The sequence below is a fragment of the Pseudopodoces humilis genome, chromosome 4 (assembly GCF_049639895.1).
Source record: "Pseudopodoces humilis isolate 2021_Gansu_Grassland_sample_001 chromosome 4, ASM4963989v1, whole genome shotgun sequence".
NCBI classification, from domain to species: domain Eukaryota; kingdom Metazoa; phylum Chordata; class Aves; order Passeriformes; family Paridae; genus Pseudopodoces; species Pseudopodoces humilis.
Window position 1 is genome coordinate 51,412,199 of NC_142203.1, and position 18,370 is coordinate 51,430,568.

Sequence of the window (18,370 nt, forward strand, 5' to 3'; positions counted from 1 at the left end):
AAAAAATTTGTTTAATTTTATTTTTTTAATTTTTATTTTCCTTTTGTAGCAAAGAAAAGAGAGTCTAGAGAACTGATTTACATACAAAAATAATGAGAAAGTCATGGACACCAATTACCCCTTTTTCATCTTTAATCCTCTAATAACTAAAGACAGGAATGTATTTCCATGTTTTGCAGTCTGTGCACTCTAAGAGGAGAGAGCCTGACATACTCCTGGGGCTTGCATGATCTTTTGCAAAGTGGTCATGCCTCACCCAGCTTTAGCCTTGATCTACCCTTCATATTGAAGAATTTTACATATCCCCTGTATATTAAAGACAATACGTAAATCACCATGTATTTTATATATAGGATATATATTGAATTTCACAGGCCTCGTTTTCACTAAGGAAAATAAATATTTCTGTAAACTTAAGAACCCCTGCGATCCCTAGCCCTTATCACCATGTTAAATAAGGCCAGCATAGCCTGCAAATAGCACAGGCAAATTAGGCTGCTGCTGAGCCCTGTACCTCAGCAGGTAAACACACACACCAAGTACTTGTCTGTGTTAACACAAAGGGGCTTTAAAGTCAGTCCCTATGCACTTCATACTCTCACTAACTCTGCTTTACTGCTTGTGAAGAGGATTTAGTGTAAACATGAATTAAGCTCAAAGGGAATTCCATGGAAAGTGACCCCATGCTGATTTTAAGGGGTAGTTTTGATTGCATAGAGGGAAGTATTTTGTCTGGTACAACATAAGGAAAAGTATTACTCTACTGTCAGTTTTCTGGATGCTAACAGACTTACTGCAGAAGATCAGAATCAGAACTGATTTGATCCTTTGCTGACTCATTTTACTCATCTGTAAAAAGGAGATAATACTTCCACTCATCCAGAATAATATTTTTATTCACATTTGGGTGATAATTCACCCTCAATTCCACAACTAAATGCATATCACCAATATTAGCTGATCTCATATCTAGTCCAAATGAATAAATGATCACAGAAAGAGTCAGTGAGTGAGACCTGTGACTACAGGTAATGCCAAGCCAGTCTGCATAGTGTTTCCCTCTTTTAAGAAGGTCATCTGAATAAGATCTTCACAGGTGCTACCAAACACAAACCTGTTTGTAAAGAATAGAAAACCTTTTCTTGAAAGCCGATGTAAAAATGTAAAGGGTTAGTATAGTTACTTACTATTATTTGAGCAAACTGAAATTCAAAATTGTGCTGTCAGATAAAGGGTTTTGTTAGTAACTTGAGGGCAGTCAAAGGATTGGAGAACATGCCTGAAAGAACTGAGCAGCTCCAATTATCTAGATTATTAGAAAGAAGTTTGAAAGACACATCTGTCACAGTTGACAAGTAACAGCCCTAGGAAAAGCCTGCCATAATAGAGGGGTTTTACTTAGGAAATAAGAGATTACAGTATCAAACTGCTGGAAATAGAAGCTGGAGACTGCCATTGTAACATCCGCCCCATACCTGCCCCTCTTCTTTGCTTAGCAGAAGAAGAAACATAAACACCAGAATTGCCTCATGCCAGGTCGAAGCCTTTTACCTGAAAAGTGACACTGCCCACAGGGAGATAGTTCCGATCCTCAAGCATGCTCAGGTACTCCGCCACCAGCGCCGCGGCATGGACCAGACACATGGCTGCTTCGGTGTAGCACTTCCTCTTGGTGTGCTTCTCTGCCATGTTCTGCAGCCAAGTCAGCCTCAAGTCCGGTGATGTCTGGTATCCTTTTGCAATTCTGAAAACACAGGCCAGAAAGCAGGTGTGAATGACCACTTCTCAAATAACAAAAGTATCTTTATAATTTGTCCCCTGGGTTGAATGGAAGAAGACATCTCTGTCTTTATTCTATATGATTCATTAAACAGAAAGCAAAATAAATGGTTAGGCAGCGCTGGGCAGGAGACAGAGGGACTATAAGGAAAGAAAAACTGCTGCATCCAGGACTCTTCAATGTTCCTGACTCTCATCCTTGCCCTAATCTATGTCCACCTTCCAGAAGCTGCGCTGCAATGTGCTCACTACTGCAGCCTGAGGCTCCTCAGACAGACCAGGTCTGCTAAAGAGGGAATAGAACAGATAGAGAGAGAGTTTGTCACAGGTTGTCCCTAAAATGCATAGTTCAGCTCACCTCACTGCAGAATTTTCTTAGTAGCAATTCTAAATGGATTCACCTGTACATGAGGTCCATCAGCATCTCTGGATCTTCCTGAAATTCCCTCATTTTCACTGTATCTGACAGGATGCTGTTCAGATTACACAGTAGTTCCTCTACCTGAAGTAATGCAAAGATCAATGTGAAATTCTCAGGTGTTTATTTTGTCCTTCTGGAAAAACAACAGCATCTGCATCAGATGATGTTACTCTCTTTAAGTCTCTTTTACCCAAGGAAATGTCAGGATGTTTTCTCCAGTTCTATGTAATTCAAATGTGTTCAAAGACAGCTGACATAGCAAATCTTATACACACATACTTAATTAACCAAAACTAGCTGAAATCCTTTGATCTATTTATTTCTGAATGAAAAAATCAAATGTGCTAATGGAGTTCAGCTTTAATTGATCTTTGATCTTGAAACCAGATGTTTTTGTAAGTCTTCAGCACAACCTGAGTTACTCTAAGAATTTTAACAAAGTATTTGACAGTTGTCTGAAATGTTTTTCACTATTGCTGATGACACCTTACAAGTTGGCAAAGAGAGAGAAACTTCCTGGATGGTACTTTCATGTCTGAAAACATGAATCAAATTCCATTTTGAAAAACTCTTAAAGGGCATAGTTCCTGCTGGGGTCTAAGAGAAAGCTGCACTCAAAACCTAGAGATGATTCTCCTGTAATGTGATTTCATGGGAAGTTCTTAAGAGTTTATTTTATGGAATAATATCTACTTCTTCCCCACTTATTTTTGTGCTAGACGTAAACTCGTGCAATAACCTCTTCATCCTTATTTTCATTACTTTGGAAAACCAAGATCTAGAACTCGCTTCAAGCATGATCCTATGTGAAAGCTCCTGATAAAAGCCACAGATGCCACAAAAGATTTAACCTGAATGGGAAATGGCGTTGCCTGCATATCTGTATCTTCCTCTGCATAGGCCAAGATGGTTCTCAAGGATCGTCGAAGGAATTCCTCATTAAACTCGGGTGATTTTCCAACCAGAGAAGCTAGCGACATGGTCACCTGCATCTTCACTCTTGAAAAATTCTTCCAGAAGAAAAAAAGAAAAACATGAAAGAATGATGGCTGCACTGCAGTTCACATATTTCTCTCCTCTATGAAGCAAACCCACTTTCTCCTGCCCAGACTGAGTGCAGTAGACTCACGGCTCACATAACTGGCCTCTGGTGCATCCAGCCTAATCATATTTTAGCAAAAACATGTTTTACCAAATCACGTTTTACTTACTTAAGCCAAAGATCCCTAATTCTGACATGTATGTACTTTGATGCTAGAATGTTCCTGGAAATATGCATGCTTACTTGAGACAGGAGAAAGCCAGAAGCACCCCTTTTCCCCCTTTGCACAGGCCAGTGGGTGTGTGGATCAGACTACACACAAGAATAGATGAGGAAGAATGACTGGAATAACATTCTGGAAACAAATCTGGGAAGCAAAAGGCCTCTGGGAAATTCAATTAGTGATGCACTACACCCTGATGATGATGGTGTGTCTGCAGTACATTTTCCTTCTGCAGAGCTTACACTTTTTACATACCCACGGCTTTTAAAGGAGTAAGTAGTGAAGGAAATTCTGTACAAGATCAGATGCTATCCAAAATGTTAATGCATATCTTTTTGTGCTAGAACATTATTAATCTATATGCATAATGTATGTATTTTACTCCACATGTGTGATAAAAATCAGAGTCTAGTCCTAAGAGAGACCAAGGAGATGGTGAGGAATTCCTATCAATACGAGCATACAGGAATTTTACTGATGTTGCAATTGCATTAGAATGGAACTAGACTGAGTAGTTCTGACACAGTAATGAATGAAAAAAGACAACATGAAGAGTATTGCTTATGCATTATATAATCTTTGCTGTCAGAGGCCTAATGCTGTTCTGTCTGAAGCTGCATTTACAGATATTGCAGGACAAGTCACATTTCCTGAATCAAAGCAATGAACAACAATTAAAGCTACTTTCCCCCTACATTTTTAGCACTTCTCTTGGCTCAAATGTGTGAAACAGCAGACCAGGTGACTGTGGATGCATTCCACCTGCTGTTGCAACTTCAGTCTTTGTTTCAATTGATCACAAAAAAGGTGGCACAAAATATACTGCTGCTGTCAAAATCTTACACTGGTAGAGCTGAAGCTATATCTCATGAGGAGATAAAGAGTGGCACAGGCTTGAGTCCGTGTAACGTCTATGCTGCTGCTGCAGTGATGGAGAACTCTTTGACACAGGTCAGCACACTGTTCAACCTCCTCTTCAAACAGCAAATCTCCAAACTAAGGGAAAGAGAAGAAAACATTTATTACTGTCATTTTGAGCCATTAACACATCATTATCTTTGTGCACAAAAATCACAAGGCTTAGAGAAAGTCTAAAGTTTAAAAAAAACCCTACATTTTATACTTCTTTTTATTCAGACTTCTGATTCCTGTAATGCTGTAGATTCCATTTTAAGATTTTCTACAGGAAAGAAGGGATTGAAAATTGTTTTGAAAAAGAGAAAGAGATAGAATAGACACAGAGTATGATGGCTCCAGGAGTTTTTGAAAACATCAAATACTGCAAAATTCTAAGAAACATGAAGATTTGCTGTTTTCAGAATAAATAATGACTGATGAAGTATGCAAATACTTCCTTAAGTATATGGAGCAATTTTTAGTTCTTTGCATCAACACCCTAGCCTTCCACAGGCCTCCAACATGTTCTTCCTCCTGTGGTGTGTCACAAAACTTCCACTGCCAAGCTTTCAGGCCATATCCTCCTTTACAGTGTCTTCACAATGCACATAGTAGGCAATAAACTCAGGGGGCAGAACGTCTGCCCACAGAAACTTCCAGCAGAGATAGCACAGATGTACCATATGTAGATACACAGGGCTGATTAAGGTGTGTGAGTGAACATACGATAGTCTGTCCAATTTGCAGACCCATTTCCCAGTTCTCAGCTTTTCTTCAGTCTATTATCTCACTGTTTTGTGTTTAATTTATACTAAAAGTCTACTGGCACAGGGTTATATCACTTTTATTTGGAAAATAACATCTATATGCCTACAGTGTAATAGAAATAATTGGAATGATTGCTTAATGAATTACAGAACCAAGTCAGCTTAACTATAGGATCTATTTCAATGAGAATAACAATTGCTTAACAAAATTCATTACTGTAATTGAAAGTTAGGTTTTAAAGATAAAGTAAAATGAAAACATAATTATTAGTTTCATAACTATTCAGATATCTACCCTGTAATTAGGCTTTGTCAGTGAACCTGCATTTAAGAGCAGACAGGCTTTAACTGGACAGGAGTATCCTGTTTCTTATTTGTATTTTAGAATAGTTTAGGGAAAATAAACATTTCATGGATTCTTCCTTAGTGGAGTAGCTTTTCTTTGCAAGAGAATGAATCTTAAAAAGATTTTAGAGTCCTTATAAAGCGCCCAACCCATTATGACCTCTATTACAAAAAATATAATATAAAAATAAATAATATAAAAATATAAAAAAATACTTTGGGTCAATTTCTGTCCTCATATAGGTTTTGCAGTTTGTGGTTTTTTTGTTTTGTTAGGGTTTGTTTGGTAGTGTTTTGTTTTGTTTTTTGTTGTTGCTCTTGTTTTTTCTGATCTGGAGTTTTTTTACTGGTGACACAGAAATGGAAGAGAGATTTGGCTTAGTTTTCAGGCAGAACAAAGATGAAAACTGTCAAGGTTTTAGAATGTACTCAGAATTTTGAAACCTGTCTTAGAAATAGAAACCTAGAATGATGCCCTCAATGTCTCATGAGTTTTTATTTCTCTGCTGCCCATCTGATTGGAAACTAGTCTTACTAATATAAAAATTTAAATTTGATGTTATGGAATTCTTGTGCAGTTCTTGGCATTAAGACTCCTAATTAAAATCAGAATGTATTTAAAATAAATTGTGTGGAATTGGCCACCTTTTTATTAGTAGATCTTATATGTTTAAGAGTAGACTGCTAAACCCACAAGATTATTCATATTTAATTATTCCATCTTGTGTGGCCAGTGAAATAACCTTACAACTGATGCAAACATTGAAATCCTGCAACAACCCTACAGATAGTATAGGGTTTTTTGTATTTACAAATGCAAAATACATTTAATAAATGTCACAGAAGAGTGGTAAGTGGATGCACACAGCTCTGCTGTAGAAATGCTGTTCTATTAATTTGACTGGAAGTATGAAAATAGAAGTATAACAAGAGCATACCTTGGCAATGAGTGCTCTGAGTGTGGCAAAGCAATGAGTCAGGTAAGTGGTGCTCTGATCATAGCCAAGAGAATTTACCAGGACCTTCAAAACTCCTCCCAAGAGATTATCTCTGCATTCTGCTGCAAAGCTCGCCTACATAGGAAGGAGAAAAACAATAACTCTATGAGGTAATTCAGCAATGAATTGACACACAGGAATTGAAGTTCTGTTCCCCTGCCCATGAGACATTCAGGAGTTTAGAGTTTCCTCATTTTTAACATCAGCTACAGAGAATTTTCAAGGCACTTTTGTAGTGACCAAGAAGACAGAGGGAGAAATGTCCCAAACATTTTCCAACTTCCCAAGACTCTTAGCATCCAATCCTCAGTCAGCTTCTGCAGTGATTTTTGAAGCTCCATTTCTGTTCTTTCCAATCCTTCATGTATAATTTGGGTTAGGAACTGATCCTGTGGCGGGCAAGCACCATCCTTTCCTTTGTATTCTTGATATCCTGAGCATCTAGGCTAAACAGACTTCCTGTATGTTCTGATCAAACCCACAACCAAAGCAGTGGGAAGACTAGATGCTATGAGTGATGTCATGTGAAAATAATGTCCAGTACAACAGAAGTCTAGCAGATAAATGCTTTTCTACTAACAGGTTTTCAAGCATGAAGTCTTCTCCTTGTGTCATGGAGTTACTTTACCTTTAAGAAAGTTTAAGTTGCTGGGAACTGCCTGGAGTCTTTTCTCCTGACCAATTATCGGTCATTGCTGAGAATTGACAGCAGTTTAGGCCATTGAAAAATGGGATCAACTTGTGAACCCTACCTTAAAGTGTAAAACCAGAGCTCTCTTGGTTCTCTTTGTTTCCTGGCTGGGAAGGGCAGCAGAGCTCCAGGCCTCCCGTTCCCTGCCCAGGCCGTGCGGCCGGGCGGGGACTGGGCTGGGCCCAGCGTCTCCCGGCCGGGGGATGCGGGCCCTGTGGAGGGGGTTTTCTCCGGGCTCCGGCCGGGCCGGGCCGAGCCGATCTCTGGCTCGGCTGCAGGTTTTTTTTTGCTGTAACTAAATTCAGAAAAGAAACTGCTGAGTGAAGAAGGAGAGAGGCTCTAGACCTGCAGCGGGCTGGGCGCGGCGCCTACACTCTCCAGAGCAGCCATGAGGAGCTTTCCATCGCAGATGGCTCCAGCTCCTGCACCGGCCGAGGCCACAGAACTACCTACAACAGCCTGGGCAAGATTTTAACTCTTTCATTACCCAGATGAGACTTGCGGATTAATCTTTTTATCCAGACAGAGAAAAAGAGAGTGATCAACATGAAAAGAGACTTTATAAACTACCAGTGACAGGAAAGAAAAGAAGCTTCAGAAAAGGTAGAGAATTAAGAAGATGCTTTAATTAAGCTGAAATATCTTTCTCTTAAAACTATGGAAATGGACAATAAGGTCTTGAAAACACTCCTTTAATTCATGACAGTAAATAGGGAGGAATAGAGTGTTCAAAGTGTAAATTTTGAGTAAAAAGGTAGAGTAATTATGGTACAGTGAAGTGCTGGAAGATTTGAAGCCTTGAGAGGCAATGAGAAAACTGTTTTCTAGTGAAGCTCACAGAAACAGATGAAGAAGACTTTTTGCCTTTGAATAACTTATCCTTAAAAATCCCATCCCTAGACTCATGGCCCATACACACTTGAGAGTGATGTGAAAATGGGAGGAGTGGGCTCTAATAACAGCAGCTCTGGGCAGCTAACATTAGAGCAATGGAAAACTATAACAAAAATAGTTTTTCTTGTGAGAAACTCCATAAATTAACAGGAAGAAACTTCTGTTTCTCTATGAAGACTGGTGAAAAGACTGTAGCAAGAATTGGGACTGTTTTAACCATCAAAGTTCCAAAGTTTTTGTCTCTTTTGTCATGTGAACAAGGGAATAGTGGGTAGACAAGGGATGAAAAGGTTTTTCTGGAAGTTTATTCTGGTGTTCTTACTGTAGTTTGTCAATAAACTTTTCTTTTTTTTTCCTTTTAAGTTTTATGCCTGTTTTGCTCTTGTTCTAATCCATATCTCACAGCAAGAAATAAGTAATTTTCTTAGTTATTGGTTTAAAACCACGACACCTTGCTACCTATGAATTTTTTTCTATTCAAGGCTATAAAAAAGTTTACAGAAGATCTCAAAATATTTTGCATTGTCTAAGAAACAAAAGGAAAAAATAATCTTGCTTCCACTAGTTTCTGAGGGAGCAAGGTTTGGTACTAAGCTACCTCTACTGTTTCTTACCTGAATGATGTTCTCTTGCATATCAAGAATGATCAGGTTAGCTTCAGTTGCCAGGTTTCCACTGATCAGAGCTTCTTGGTCTAGCTCAGCTTTTGTTCTGCAAAGAGGAGTTCTAATTAAAGCAAGCAGAGGGTATCCCAAGTGTTAGATGACCTACTGTTTAAACAGAGGCAGAATACAAATGCATACCATTCTGAATGATCCCACAAGAGCAAAAAATGACAACAGTGTTCAGAAGTGCTTCTTAAAAACTATGGATTTAAATTAGGAAAGCTGCTATCATAGAAGAGCAGTCAGAAAAGGGACTTTTGAAAACTAGGCCTCTAGACAGTTTGGATAGATGCTTTTCTTCCTTAATAGTCATCTACATAATGGCTACTTAATATAATGTTCAATTGTTCAGTAAACTATGCTGTAATTTCTGAATGCATTGCCTGTAGCACACAAAACCCCAAATTGAATAATGGATAATTGATCTGACAATTCCATTAAAAAAAAAGTAAAAGCATAGACTAGACCAAAATGGAAATTGCTTCAGTGCTATAGAAGCATTGTTTAGTGTAGGCAATTTAAAATGTTGATTCCTGAGACTGTTGACAACAAAAGACAGCAGGTCCATACAGCAGTGTCCCAGGCTGTCTAAGAGAGAACTGAAATTTTGATAAAAGACAGGAGATAGTGGTAAGGCAACACATAATACCTTCTTAACTGAGACCTAAGGGCAAAGTCTGGAACACAGTTCCTCTGCAGCTGAATAAGTGTAGGAGCAACTACTACAAAATTGCATTTTCACACATCCCTTCTATGCCAGAAACACAAAGAGGCATTTTTCTTTTTCCAAAGCTGCTCAAAAAGGTGCTGTTTCCTGGCTAGAGGCTGCTTTCTAGAGCTTGAGATTAAAGATCCTCTGACTTCAGCCAAAGTTCCTAAGCTGCATTTCTGTGGCTGGAGCAACACCCTTACAATCATGCTTCTGAGTGGCTTCAAAACATGTAGCTGCTCTGCAACATTCATTTACCCAAAAATAAAACCAGAGGAGCAAAGAGCCATCCTTTAGTGCACAAACAGATAATTCTGAGGAGGGCTAAGAAAGGAAATCAGGGAAGTCATATGGTTATTAACTACAATGACTCAAAGCTACAAAAGCCAGAAGGGACAAAAACCTCAGTGCTGTAATAAGGGCAGAAATTCCAATAAGAGTAAGACTGGTACAAATTTAATGAACTTTACAGGCGTTTGGACCATTTCCAGCAACCACTGAGCTTTGTACGTTAACCATGCTGACTGGATCTTCTCTGGCATGAAACATGTGACTGCTGCAAAAACTCAAAGCATTATCTTCCCTGACTTCCAGCTAACAAGCTTCTCTGTATTAACACAGCATGTCAAACCTAGCTTAGTTGATTTAATGTGGCAAAACATATACCACTGTATATACTCAGGAGCCAAGAGCAACACCAAAATAAAGGTATCAAGACTCTGTGGTGTATTTGATATGACCCTATCACTAACTAATGTTTGCCACACCATTAATAAGAAGGAAAAAAATGTGTAGATAGCTATTTAAAATTCTCCTTCTAGTATTTGTTGTGTCATAGCAACAGTTGGATATTTCTGCTACATAAACATTTTCTTTTTCTTTCTCTTTGACAGAAGAGGGAAAGGATTGAAACTACTGATTTTGTAATAAAATATCCTAGGAGCAAGAACAAAACATAAAAACCCCAAGCAGCTTGGTTCTAATAAAAGCAATATGCATTAATTAAATTACTTACTTATCTTGTCTCTCATTTGCCTGCCGCCACTGTGTCTGCTCCTTTCTCCAGCGCAAATTTTCATTTACCCCTGCTGATCTGTCATTCCCTAAGAGTGCAGTATATGTCAGAGGGATTAAAACAAAAGGGAACACCTGAAGTCTGATAGCTCACCAAAAGAAAGAGATATATTTCTGTAGCAGTCTGTCAGAACTAAAACCATTCAACTTACAGGTTCAGGGTTCTAGTAAAAAGACTCACCTTTTTTTTTAACGAGGATTTTTAGAGCATTAACTAGCTTAATCTCTACACAGCCCTACAAAATCCAGCCCACAGATTATCCATTTATTAAATGAAGCAAACTTTTTTGCTATGAACAATTTGTTTTTAACAATTGTTTTGATACTATTTCTTGGTTCTTGATTAGTCCCTAACAGAACTTTTTAGACCATCTTGAAATTTCTTTCTCAGCTTCATATTATTCACATGAGAAGAGCTCAGTCCTAGCTACACCTGGGATAGTTGAAACCTGATGATATTTTCACCCATGCAAAACCTAGAATGGTCTGCAAAGGAATGGACTGTGGATGAAAAGGGAGCGAAATGGACAAGGATGAAAATGGATAGTGTGCACAAACCCAAGAAGCTCATTTATGTCTACAGCCACTTGAGCTCCTCTCAAAAGGCATGGGGGGACAAGGGTATGAAGTACCAGCTGGTATTCTGCAGCGCTTCATCATTTCTCCTCTGGCTCCTTCTCCTCTCAGTAAAGCCTCTTCTAATCGAGCTTTCACATCTCGTGATTTCTGGAGGGCTTGGGTGCTAACTTTATCTGAGCTTTGCTTGCCCTGAAAGTAAAGTTAAAGTAATCAACACCAATGCCTCCATTTTTGATTGTGGGATCAAATTATACCTCCAGAATGAGATACAACAGGAGAGACCTGTAGCAGGGGCAGAAAGCAATGAATATGACTAATACATAAAGTGTATAAATGTTGCAAATGAGGAAAGAGGTAGAATATGTAATGCTAATAGAAACAAAGATGTAGTTCAGTACTACAGAGAAAGAAATTGAAGTTCAGAGAGAAGGTTATTTAGTCCATTTAAGATAAACCATCTTGGAGAGAAGAGTGCTGACATCAAGTCCCTGCTCTTAAATAAAGAGTCATCCTTAGTGTCCTGTCCAGTACTTACAGGAGCTGTTGGCATAATTCTTTCAAATACCAAGGTGAAAGAAAAAAATTAAACTACTTAGGACACCTTCATAGGAATTCCTGAAAGTTTTGGCACCATTTTGCTTGAAGGCTATTGTCAGTTATTTTACCTGAACTAATTTGTCTAGATAAGAAAAGTGCTAATTTAACAACTGTCAATAACAAATTTCCCCTGTACAGCTGGAATTTAAGTAAAAACATTGATCCAAACCAGGACAACAAAACAATGCTTTGTTTCACTTACCTTATATTCAAAGCATGAAACACAAATGAAGAGGAGGTCTAAAATCCTGTTCAGCTGCATGGATGGAAGGTCTGCAACCCATTTCTGTATTAGGTTCTGGTCAGCATTTTTCATGATCCAGAGGAAACAGATCAAAAGGTTGCGAGTAGTATCAGGACCTAATGTGGCACTCTGTCTGTAGGGCTAGGAACATATAAAGTAAATGTCACTTGAAAGGAAAAAAAAAGGAGAGGAAGGTAATTTGGGTGAACTAATCTTTAAATTTCATTGGAATAGAATCTCAGGACTGGAATTCAGTAAATTTGACCTCATCCAGGTGATAGTTATTGTAATTTTGATTATATGCATAATTAGAGAAAAGATCAGTTGAATGCAAGTGAAAGACTAAGAGAAGCATCAGTTTGATACATCTTGTATAATAATATCCTTACTAAAATGTAGAAGAAGTTTCTACTATTTGCTTCCCTCCTGCCATGCAGTTGTGTCAGCCAAATTGCATAGAAGGTAAAAAAGCACCATATGAGGAAAGATCACACATAGAGAAAAAGAAGCATCTGAATCCTGGATCCATGGATTCAGGTAAGACTGGAACTGTTGGGCTGACACAACTGGATCTGGATCTGGAAATCCAGATCTGGAAATGAGTCTAGGTTTGGTGTGGAAATGGAGATAGGCATGTGGGAGAAAAAAGTGAACAATGTATGGTAAAATAGCAATTAAATATCTAAAAGAGAATAGGAGAAGATGACAGAAGGACTATGAGGGATCTGTTGGGGATGAAGGAAACAAAATGCAATTTATCATGACTGTAGCTATTAGTGGCAAGGATGGAAAAAAGAAGAAAAAAAGGAAGATGAAAACAGATAGAAGCAAGGAGATTGGCATAACAGTGAACACACCAGTGATGCCAGAGATATTCCAGAGTTCCTGATGTTGAATTGATTCCCTGCAATGGCAAGGGCCACGTTTTGGTTGATTGCACCTGAGGACTCTTGTTCTTCTTCTGGGTTTCCCGTACGTCCCTTTCCGCTCCGGATATCTGAAACTAAATTTGAAATATCTCATTGGACCATCAGGAGCAATCCAGTTGCTTCTGCTCACATGTCACAGTTTTCCATCAGTCTGTAACCCAGCAAAACAATTGGCACCTCCATCCCTGGGATTGTTTGTCTGGTAGATGTACCAAGCAGTGAAGGAGGCACAGCATTAGTGAGAGAAATTGCAGCCATCTGCAAAGACTGCCAAATTATTCAAATACATAAAATACATAAAAGTTGGTAGCAAACATGAGATTATGTCTGAAGTTCAAAGCCAAGCCAGTCCTTTGTAAGACTTGGAACCACCCAGTTCTAGTTCATTTCAGTCAAGAGGATAAGCACAGAAAAGAGACATGGATTTGGTAATATTCAACAAAGTACGTAAGGCTGCTAAGAGCTGACAAATCCAGTATTGCCTGCTGACTTAAAGACAAATTTTATTTCAGGCACCTAACTGCTTCTATTCCCTGCTGGTTCTTGACATCACTTTCAGCAAATGAAGTTATTTATACCTAAGTTTTGCAAAACTCTTGTCTGATTCTGAGCATCCATTTTGTGTTTTGCAAGGTCTGTTTTTCAGAGAATCTGAGTGATCAGCTGGATTCCATGTGTTCAGAAGGGAATCACAACTTCTTGTGACAGATTCTCAATGGAAGACACTCTAAAACCTAGGCATATTCATACACCTGGGCTTCTTCATAATAATTCTTTCCATCTATGGTATAAGAATAATATTTAGATTAAAAGAATGGTGTGAGATCTAATTAGCCAGTGTAAAGTAAATGCTTTCACTGTACCCAATTGAAAGAGATAAATAACACTTTCATATTAGTAAGTTTTTTGTTAAGACATTTAAATGTGAAATATTTTCAGAACCAGTGACAAAAATATACTCTTCAAAGTTTATACCTTTAATTAATTAATTTTGATACCATGTTAATAGCAGTAAAAAAGCAATAGAAAAAGAGAATACAATCAAATTTCTATAATTGTGGTGTAACATGATGTCAGTATCACTAACAGTATTTTCACTACTATTAAGTGTATCTAGAACTAAATATTTTTTGCAGACCCTGCAGGCTTAATTTAGAAGGTCATAAAACTTACACTAAGAGACATGCAGGAGTACTTAGAGACATATCTCTGGTCTACCACTTCCTCATGAAGTGAGGACACTGAAGTTTTTCCTGTCCGTAAAAATCCAGCTTAATTTAAAGTAAAGAATATTCAGCCTTACTAGACTAATCTCTTATGTTTGATACATTATTAGGCAAGTCCCTCTTAGATATTGAAAAATTCAAAGGCAAGAAGTCTTACTTGTAAAATCATGGAGTTGCGGTACTGAATCCAAAATTATACCAACCAAGGGGAGGTAAAGAGCTGCAATTTTAATCTTCACCTCCTTTTTGGAGCAACGTGGGTCTAGGTCATGGGAACTCAGCAGGCTAAGGATAGCACTGACAGCTTTTCTTTGCACCTTGCTAATCCTGTTACAAAGAAACCATCCATGAGTTCCATTCATGGATCATGCACAAATCACTTATAACTCAAGGATTTAATAAATAGAAAGGAGGTGAAAGAAACAAATAATAAACACCAATATGCACTTGATAGATAATCTCTTTGATTCTGAGCAGAGATTCATGTTTCTTGCTTAAATCTTGAATCCACTTTACCACAATCAAAGAGCACCCAAATCATTCAAACTTCCCATAAAAAAATCATTGTGGTAAAGAGAGATGCTTAAGGAAAAGCATCAAACTCCAGTCAAAGTTTAGCTAAACACTTAAGTTCAGACAAAGACAGAAGCATTTTAAAGAGAAGAGCAACTGAAATTTTGTGTTTTCCATTTGTGTATTCAGCCAACACTACCACCACAAATACTATATTTTTATTCACTGGGAGGAACCTACTTCAGCTAAAACCATGACTGGGTCATTGCTATATTACAGAGTGACTCACTGAAAAGACTGGGGGAAGCAGGACTGTCCTGGAGTCAAACTATGGCCTTGCCAAGAGTAACAGTGTGACCTGATCCCATTCTAAAATCCACAAATTAGGGTACGTACCCCTCACTGTCTGCGTCCAGTGCTGCTGCCAATTCAGTGAAAAGTAAGCCAGTCAGGAAGTGCTGCTGACGGTATTCGGCTGAGAGGTCAAACATACTAGTGATTTTCTGGTCCTGGAAACTAGAGCAGGAGCTGGAGTTCTGCAGAAATATATTTGAAGTGTTAAAGAATGATCACTGAAACCAATGTTTCTTAAAGAGATCACAGTCAAAGTCTAACAGAAAATCTCTACCAGAGGAACCCCACAGACTTTGAAAGAAGGTTGGACATTTTGGAGGAAGACATTTGTATGTGAAATGAAAAGCATCGTATTTCAAATGAGTTGCTTGCTAGGATGCAATCTCATCCTTTCAATTCTGTGTGAGCAACTAATTTTACACTTTTGGAGATATAAAATTCCTACCCTGTATTCATTAGTTTGGACAGGACACAAAGTCAAAATTTTCTCCATTCTTGTTCTTATTGTTGCAGAGCCGCCATTAGCTATCACAGAGCAATAAAGTGCCTCTACATTAAGAGGGACTTTGGTGTCAAAAGTTGTTCACTGTGAGTTCTTCAGCATCCATGTCTAATATGGAAATAAGGTCAGGAAAGACATGTGGACAGTGTTTCCTTTTGGCCCGGAAAACCTTGGCTGAGCTTGCTGGCAGCTGGCATAATTTAGACCAGCCTTCAAACTGATCTAACTTATGGCTGTGGCTGATATACAGCCAGCCCAAGAATGGAAAGTTGCTGCTGTTTACGTGCTGTGAACTTCTTAGCTTCTCCAATCACAGGTATGTGCCACAGGTCACCTGGAATGTTTTTGTCCCTTGCTCAGGTGAGCATAAGTCTTAGACTCTACTCCCCACTGCAGCTACTGGAACACTCATAAAATTTTGCTTTTAATCTATATTCTTCAGTATTCCTTTCAATATTTCTGTCAGTCACCTGGGAATAGTCCCAGAGCCCAAACACAGTATACCACACAGTGGCAGCTATCTTCGACTATATTGGGTCAAATGAACCTCGTGTCTCTTAGCAACCCCATATTTGGGATGCATATGCTTTGGCCCACTCCCATTCAACCTTAAAAAACCAGGCACTGGCTGTACTATGTTTGTGTGAAATAATGTCAAAGTGAAGAGCATCCAGTTAAGTGAGCTTGGCTTCTCCCAAAAAATTTCAAAAGATTTATTCACAAGCCCATATTTCTATTGCAAGTGTAACTCAAGCTGGGCAGCACTCCTGCAGACAGATCAAAATTACTGCAAGGGTGGACAGCTAGTACATTAAATCATGCAAAGGCCACAAAAGCCTTATTGATTTGCACAGGTTGCACATTTAGGTTACTCCTAAAGGAGAAAAGAGTTGATGATATTGCTTGAAGGAAAAATTAATTAAACTGGTGTCAGCCAAGCTCTGACTTGCTAAAACTAGTTACAAGAGCTATGCTGATATTTTTTCTCCCCATAAGCAGAAGAGTCATATTTCTAGCTCTTTGGCATCCAGGATTAGTATTAACCAAACGTATTGTGACATCTGACTCTAAGACTTTGATGCTTTGATTTTAGGACCAGGAAAAATCTCTAGAAAATACTATTTACTATTATGAACCTGTGTCAATCCTAATTAGGTTATGAGATGTAGCAGATATTAGCATCCAATCAATTCCTTGGCAATGATACTCAAAAAAGAAACCAGGAACTTGAACTGCTCCATTACTCAGACTGTTTTTGTACCTTCCCATCATTTTTACTTTCAATTCCATCCCCTTGCCTTCAAGCATTGCAGCAATTATGGAGCATTGCACTGAAATGCTTCAACCCAGTCCTGACCTCTTCAAGACATTGAGGTGGAAAACAGACATGTGAGCAGCCTTCAATAGGTTTGCCCCATTGTAGAAGAACAAGAAACCATCTCCAGAGAATGTAGAGGAGAAGGGCACAAGACTGGCAAAACAGTGTGTTGTGTGCCAGTCAACAATTTATTTTTTTGATGTGTTTATGAATTCTGTGGTCACGAAGATCATGGGAGGTCCTGACATTAAGGAAGTCTAGAGCCGTGTCGATATCAGACCATGTGTGGAAAAATTTCTGGAGAAATGAGATATGATGAAGATTGCATGGTCTACTAAGGATACCTTAGTGTTTCCACACACAAAACAATAAAGTTCAAATAAAAAGGAGAACATTGTTCAAAAAAACACAGAGAAATCATGGACAAAGATATAACATGATCTGTACTACTGTGGTGGGGAGAAAACCTGAAGAAAGAACCCTGCTATTGGAAAAAGAAAGCACAATAATCCTATTTTAAGCAACATGAAGGCTCAACAAAAATTCACAATTCCAGGCTATTGAAAATTGCTGTGTATTAGTCACTAACTTAGTGGTACCATCTACTTCCACCTGGGAAGTAAGATATTCCATTAGAAGGCAAATACACAGAAAGCATGCACTGCTGCGTGACATAATTCTCCAAAGCAGATATTGAAACACATATTTGTGGTTATATGTGGATGGGATAAGGGTGTGCCTGTAAACTGGCATTCAGAGCTGTGTTCCTTTTAGACTTTGTGCATCTGCCTCAACAGTCATTTTCGGTGTGTGTGTTTCCAGGGGAGCACGTGTCTGTGTCACGTTCAGCTTTAACTCCTGTAGATGCAGTTTTGCAGTAGTACCCCTGCAGCCTTTCCTCTTCTGTCCCTTTTTCCCAAGCAGGAAATTTTTCTTCCTGATACAACAGTGGCTGACTCTAACTGAAGTATTTGAATACAGAGCAATGTAAGTATTTTTCTACATGTGCCTCATGTGACATTCATGCAGTACCTATCTAATGAACAATCACCTGGGAGGACAAGGAGGGAGAGGGAGATGGTGGAGCAGATGTGGATTTCATGAAGAAGAGGTTCAGATTGAGGTAATGCTCATGGCTGCAGAGAATTCTCAGGAACTCAAGTCTCATGGAAATCAGGGTGGAGAGTGAATTCAGCTTGTTTGAAAGCTAGGAAAGATAAACAAAAACGTGTCAAGTGATGGGCTATTTAGTTATTTAGTATTAAGTATTTAATATTAAATAGTATTATTTAAATTACCATGTAGTGAAATATCCTGCATTCTGAAAATGACATAAACACTAGCCCTGTGTGCATTAAAATGCTCACTGTACCTAACTAGTTTCCATACATTAGCTGCTCTTTGTCTGACAGCGATGGTGTCTCTCTCCCTGCTCCCCAGCTGACTTACCAACTTCCCAAGAGATAACAAATTATTTCTTTCTTTTCTCCCAAAACAGACATATACAATATTTTTGTCTTTTGCAGAAGACAAAAATTAAAAAAAACCTGAACTTTTCTGACTCTGTGGCAAACTCATAAAATGTCCTGCTAAGCAACACAGG

The 18,370-nt window shown here is 38.6% G+C and overlaps 1 protein-coding gene across 5 annotated transcripts in view; it reads right to left on the minus strand.

The window, feature by feature from the left end:
* The window catches only part of DOCK8 (dedicator of cytokinesis 8), an 88,223-nt gene that overhangs the window by 11,142 nt on the left and 58,711 nt on the right, over positions 1–18,370 (minus strand). For all 5 annotated transcript variants that reach the window (XR_001331457.2, XM_005522706.3, XM_014252293.2 and 2 more), the window contains 13 exons: positions 17,819–17,974; positions 14,990–15,129; positions 14,238–14,407; positions 12,783–12,928; positions 11,884–12,066; positions 11,138–11,273; positions 10,447–10,534; positions 8,672–8,768; positions 6,413–6,547; positions 4,309–4,461; positions 3,052–3,210; positions 2,181–2,281; positions 1,552–1,744 (listed from right to left, as the gene is read on the minus strand). Coding sequence is in view for 4 of the 5 variants with exons in the window: in XM_005522706.3 (XP_005522763.3) it covers positions 1,552–1,744; positions 2,181–2,281; positions 3,052–3,210; positions 4,309–4,461; positions 6,413–6,547; positions 8,672–8,768; positions 10,447–10,534; positions 11,138–11,273; positions 11,884–12,066; positions 12,783–12,928; positions 14,238–14,407; positions 14,990–15,129; positions 17,819–17,974 (1,857 nt within the window). In the remaining variant the exon portion in view is untranslated. The remainder of the gene's footprint in view (positions 1–1,551; positions 1,745–2,180; positions 2,282–3,051; positions 3,211–4,308; positions 4,462–6,412; positions 6,548–8,671; positions 8,769–10,446; positions 10,535–11,137; positions 11,274–11,883; positions 12,067–12,782; positions 12,929–14,237; positions 14,408–14,989; positions 15,130–17,818; positions 17,975–18,370) is intronic.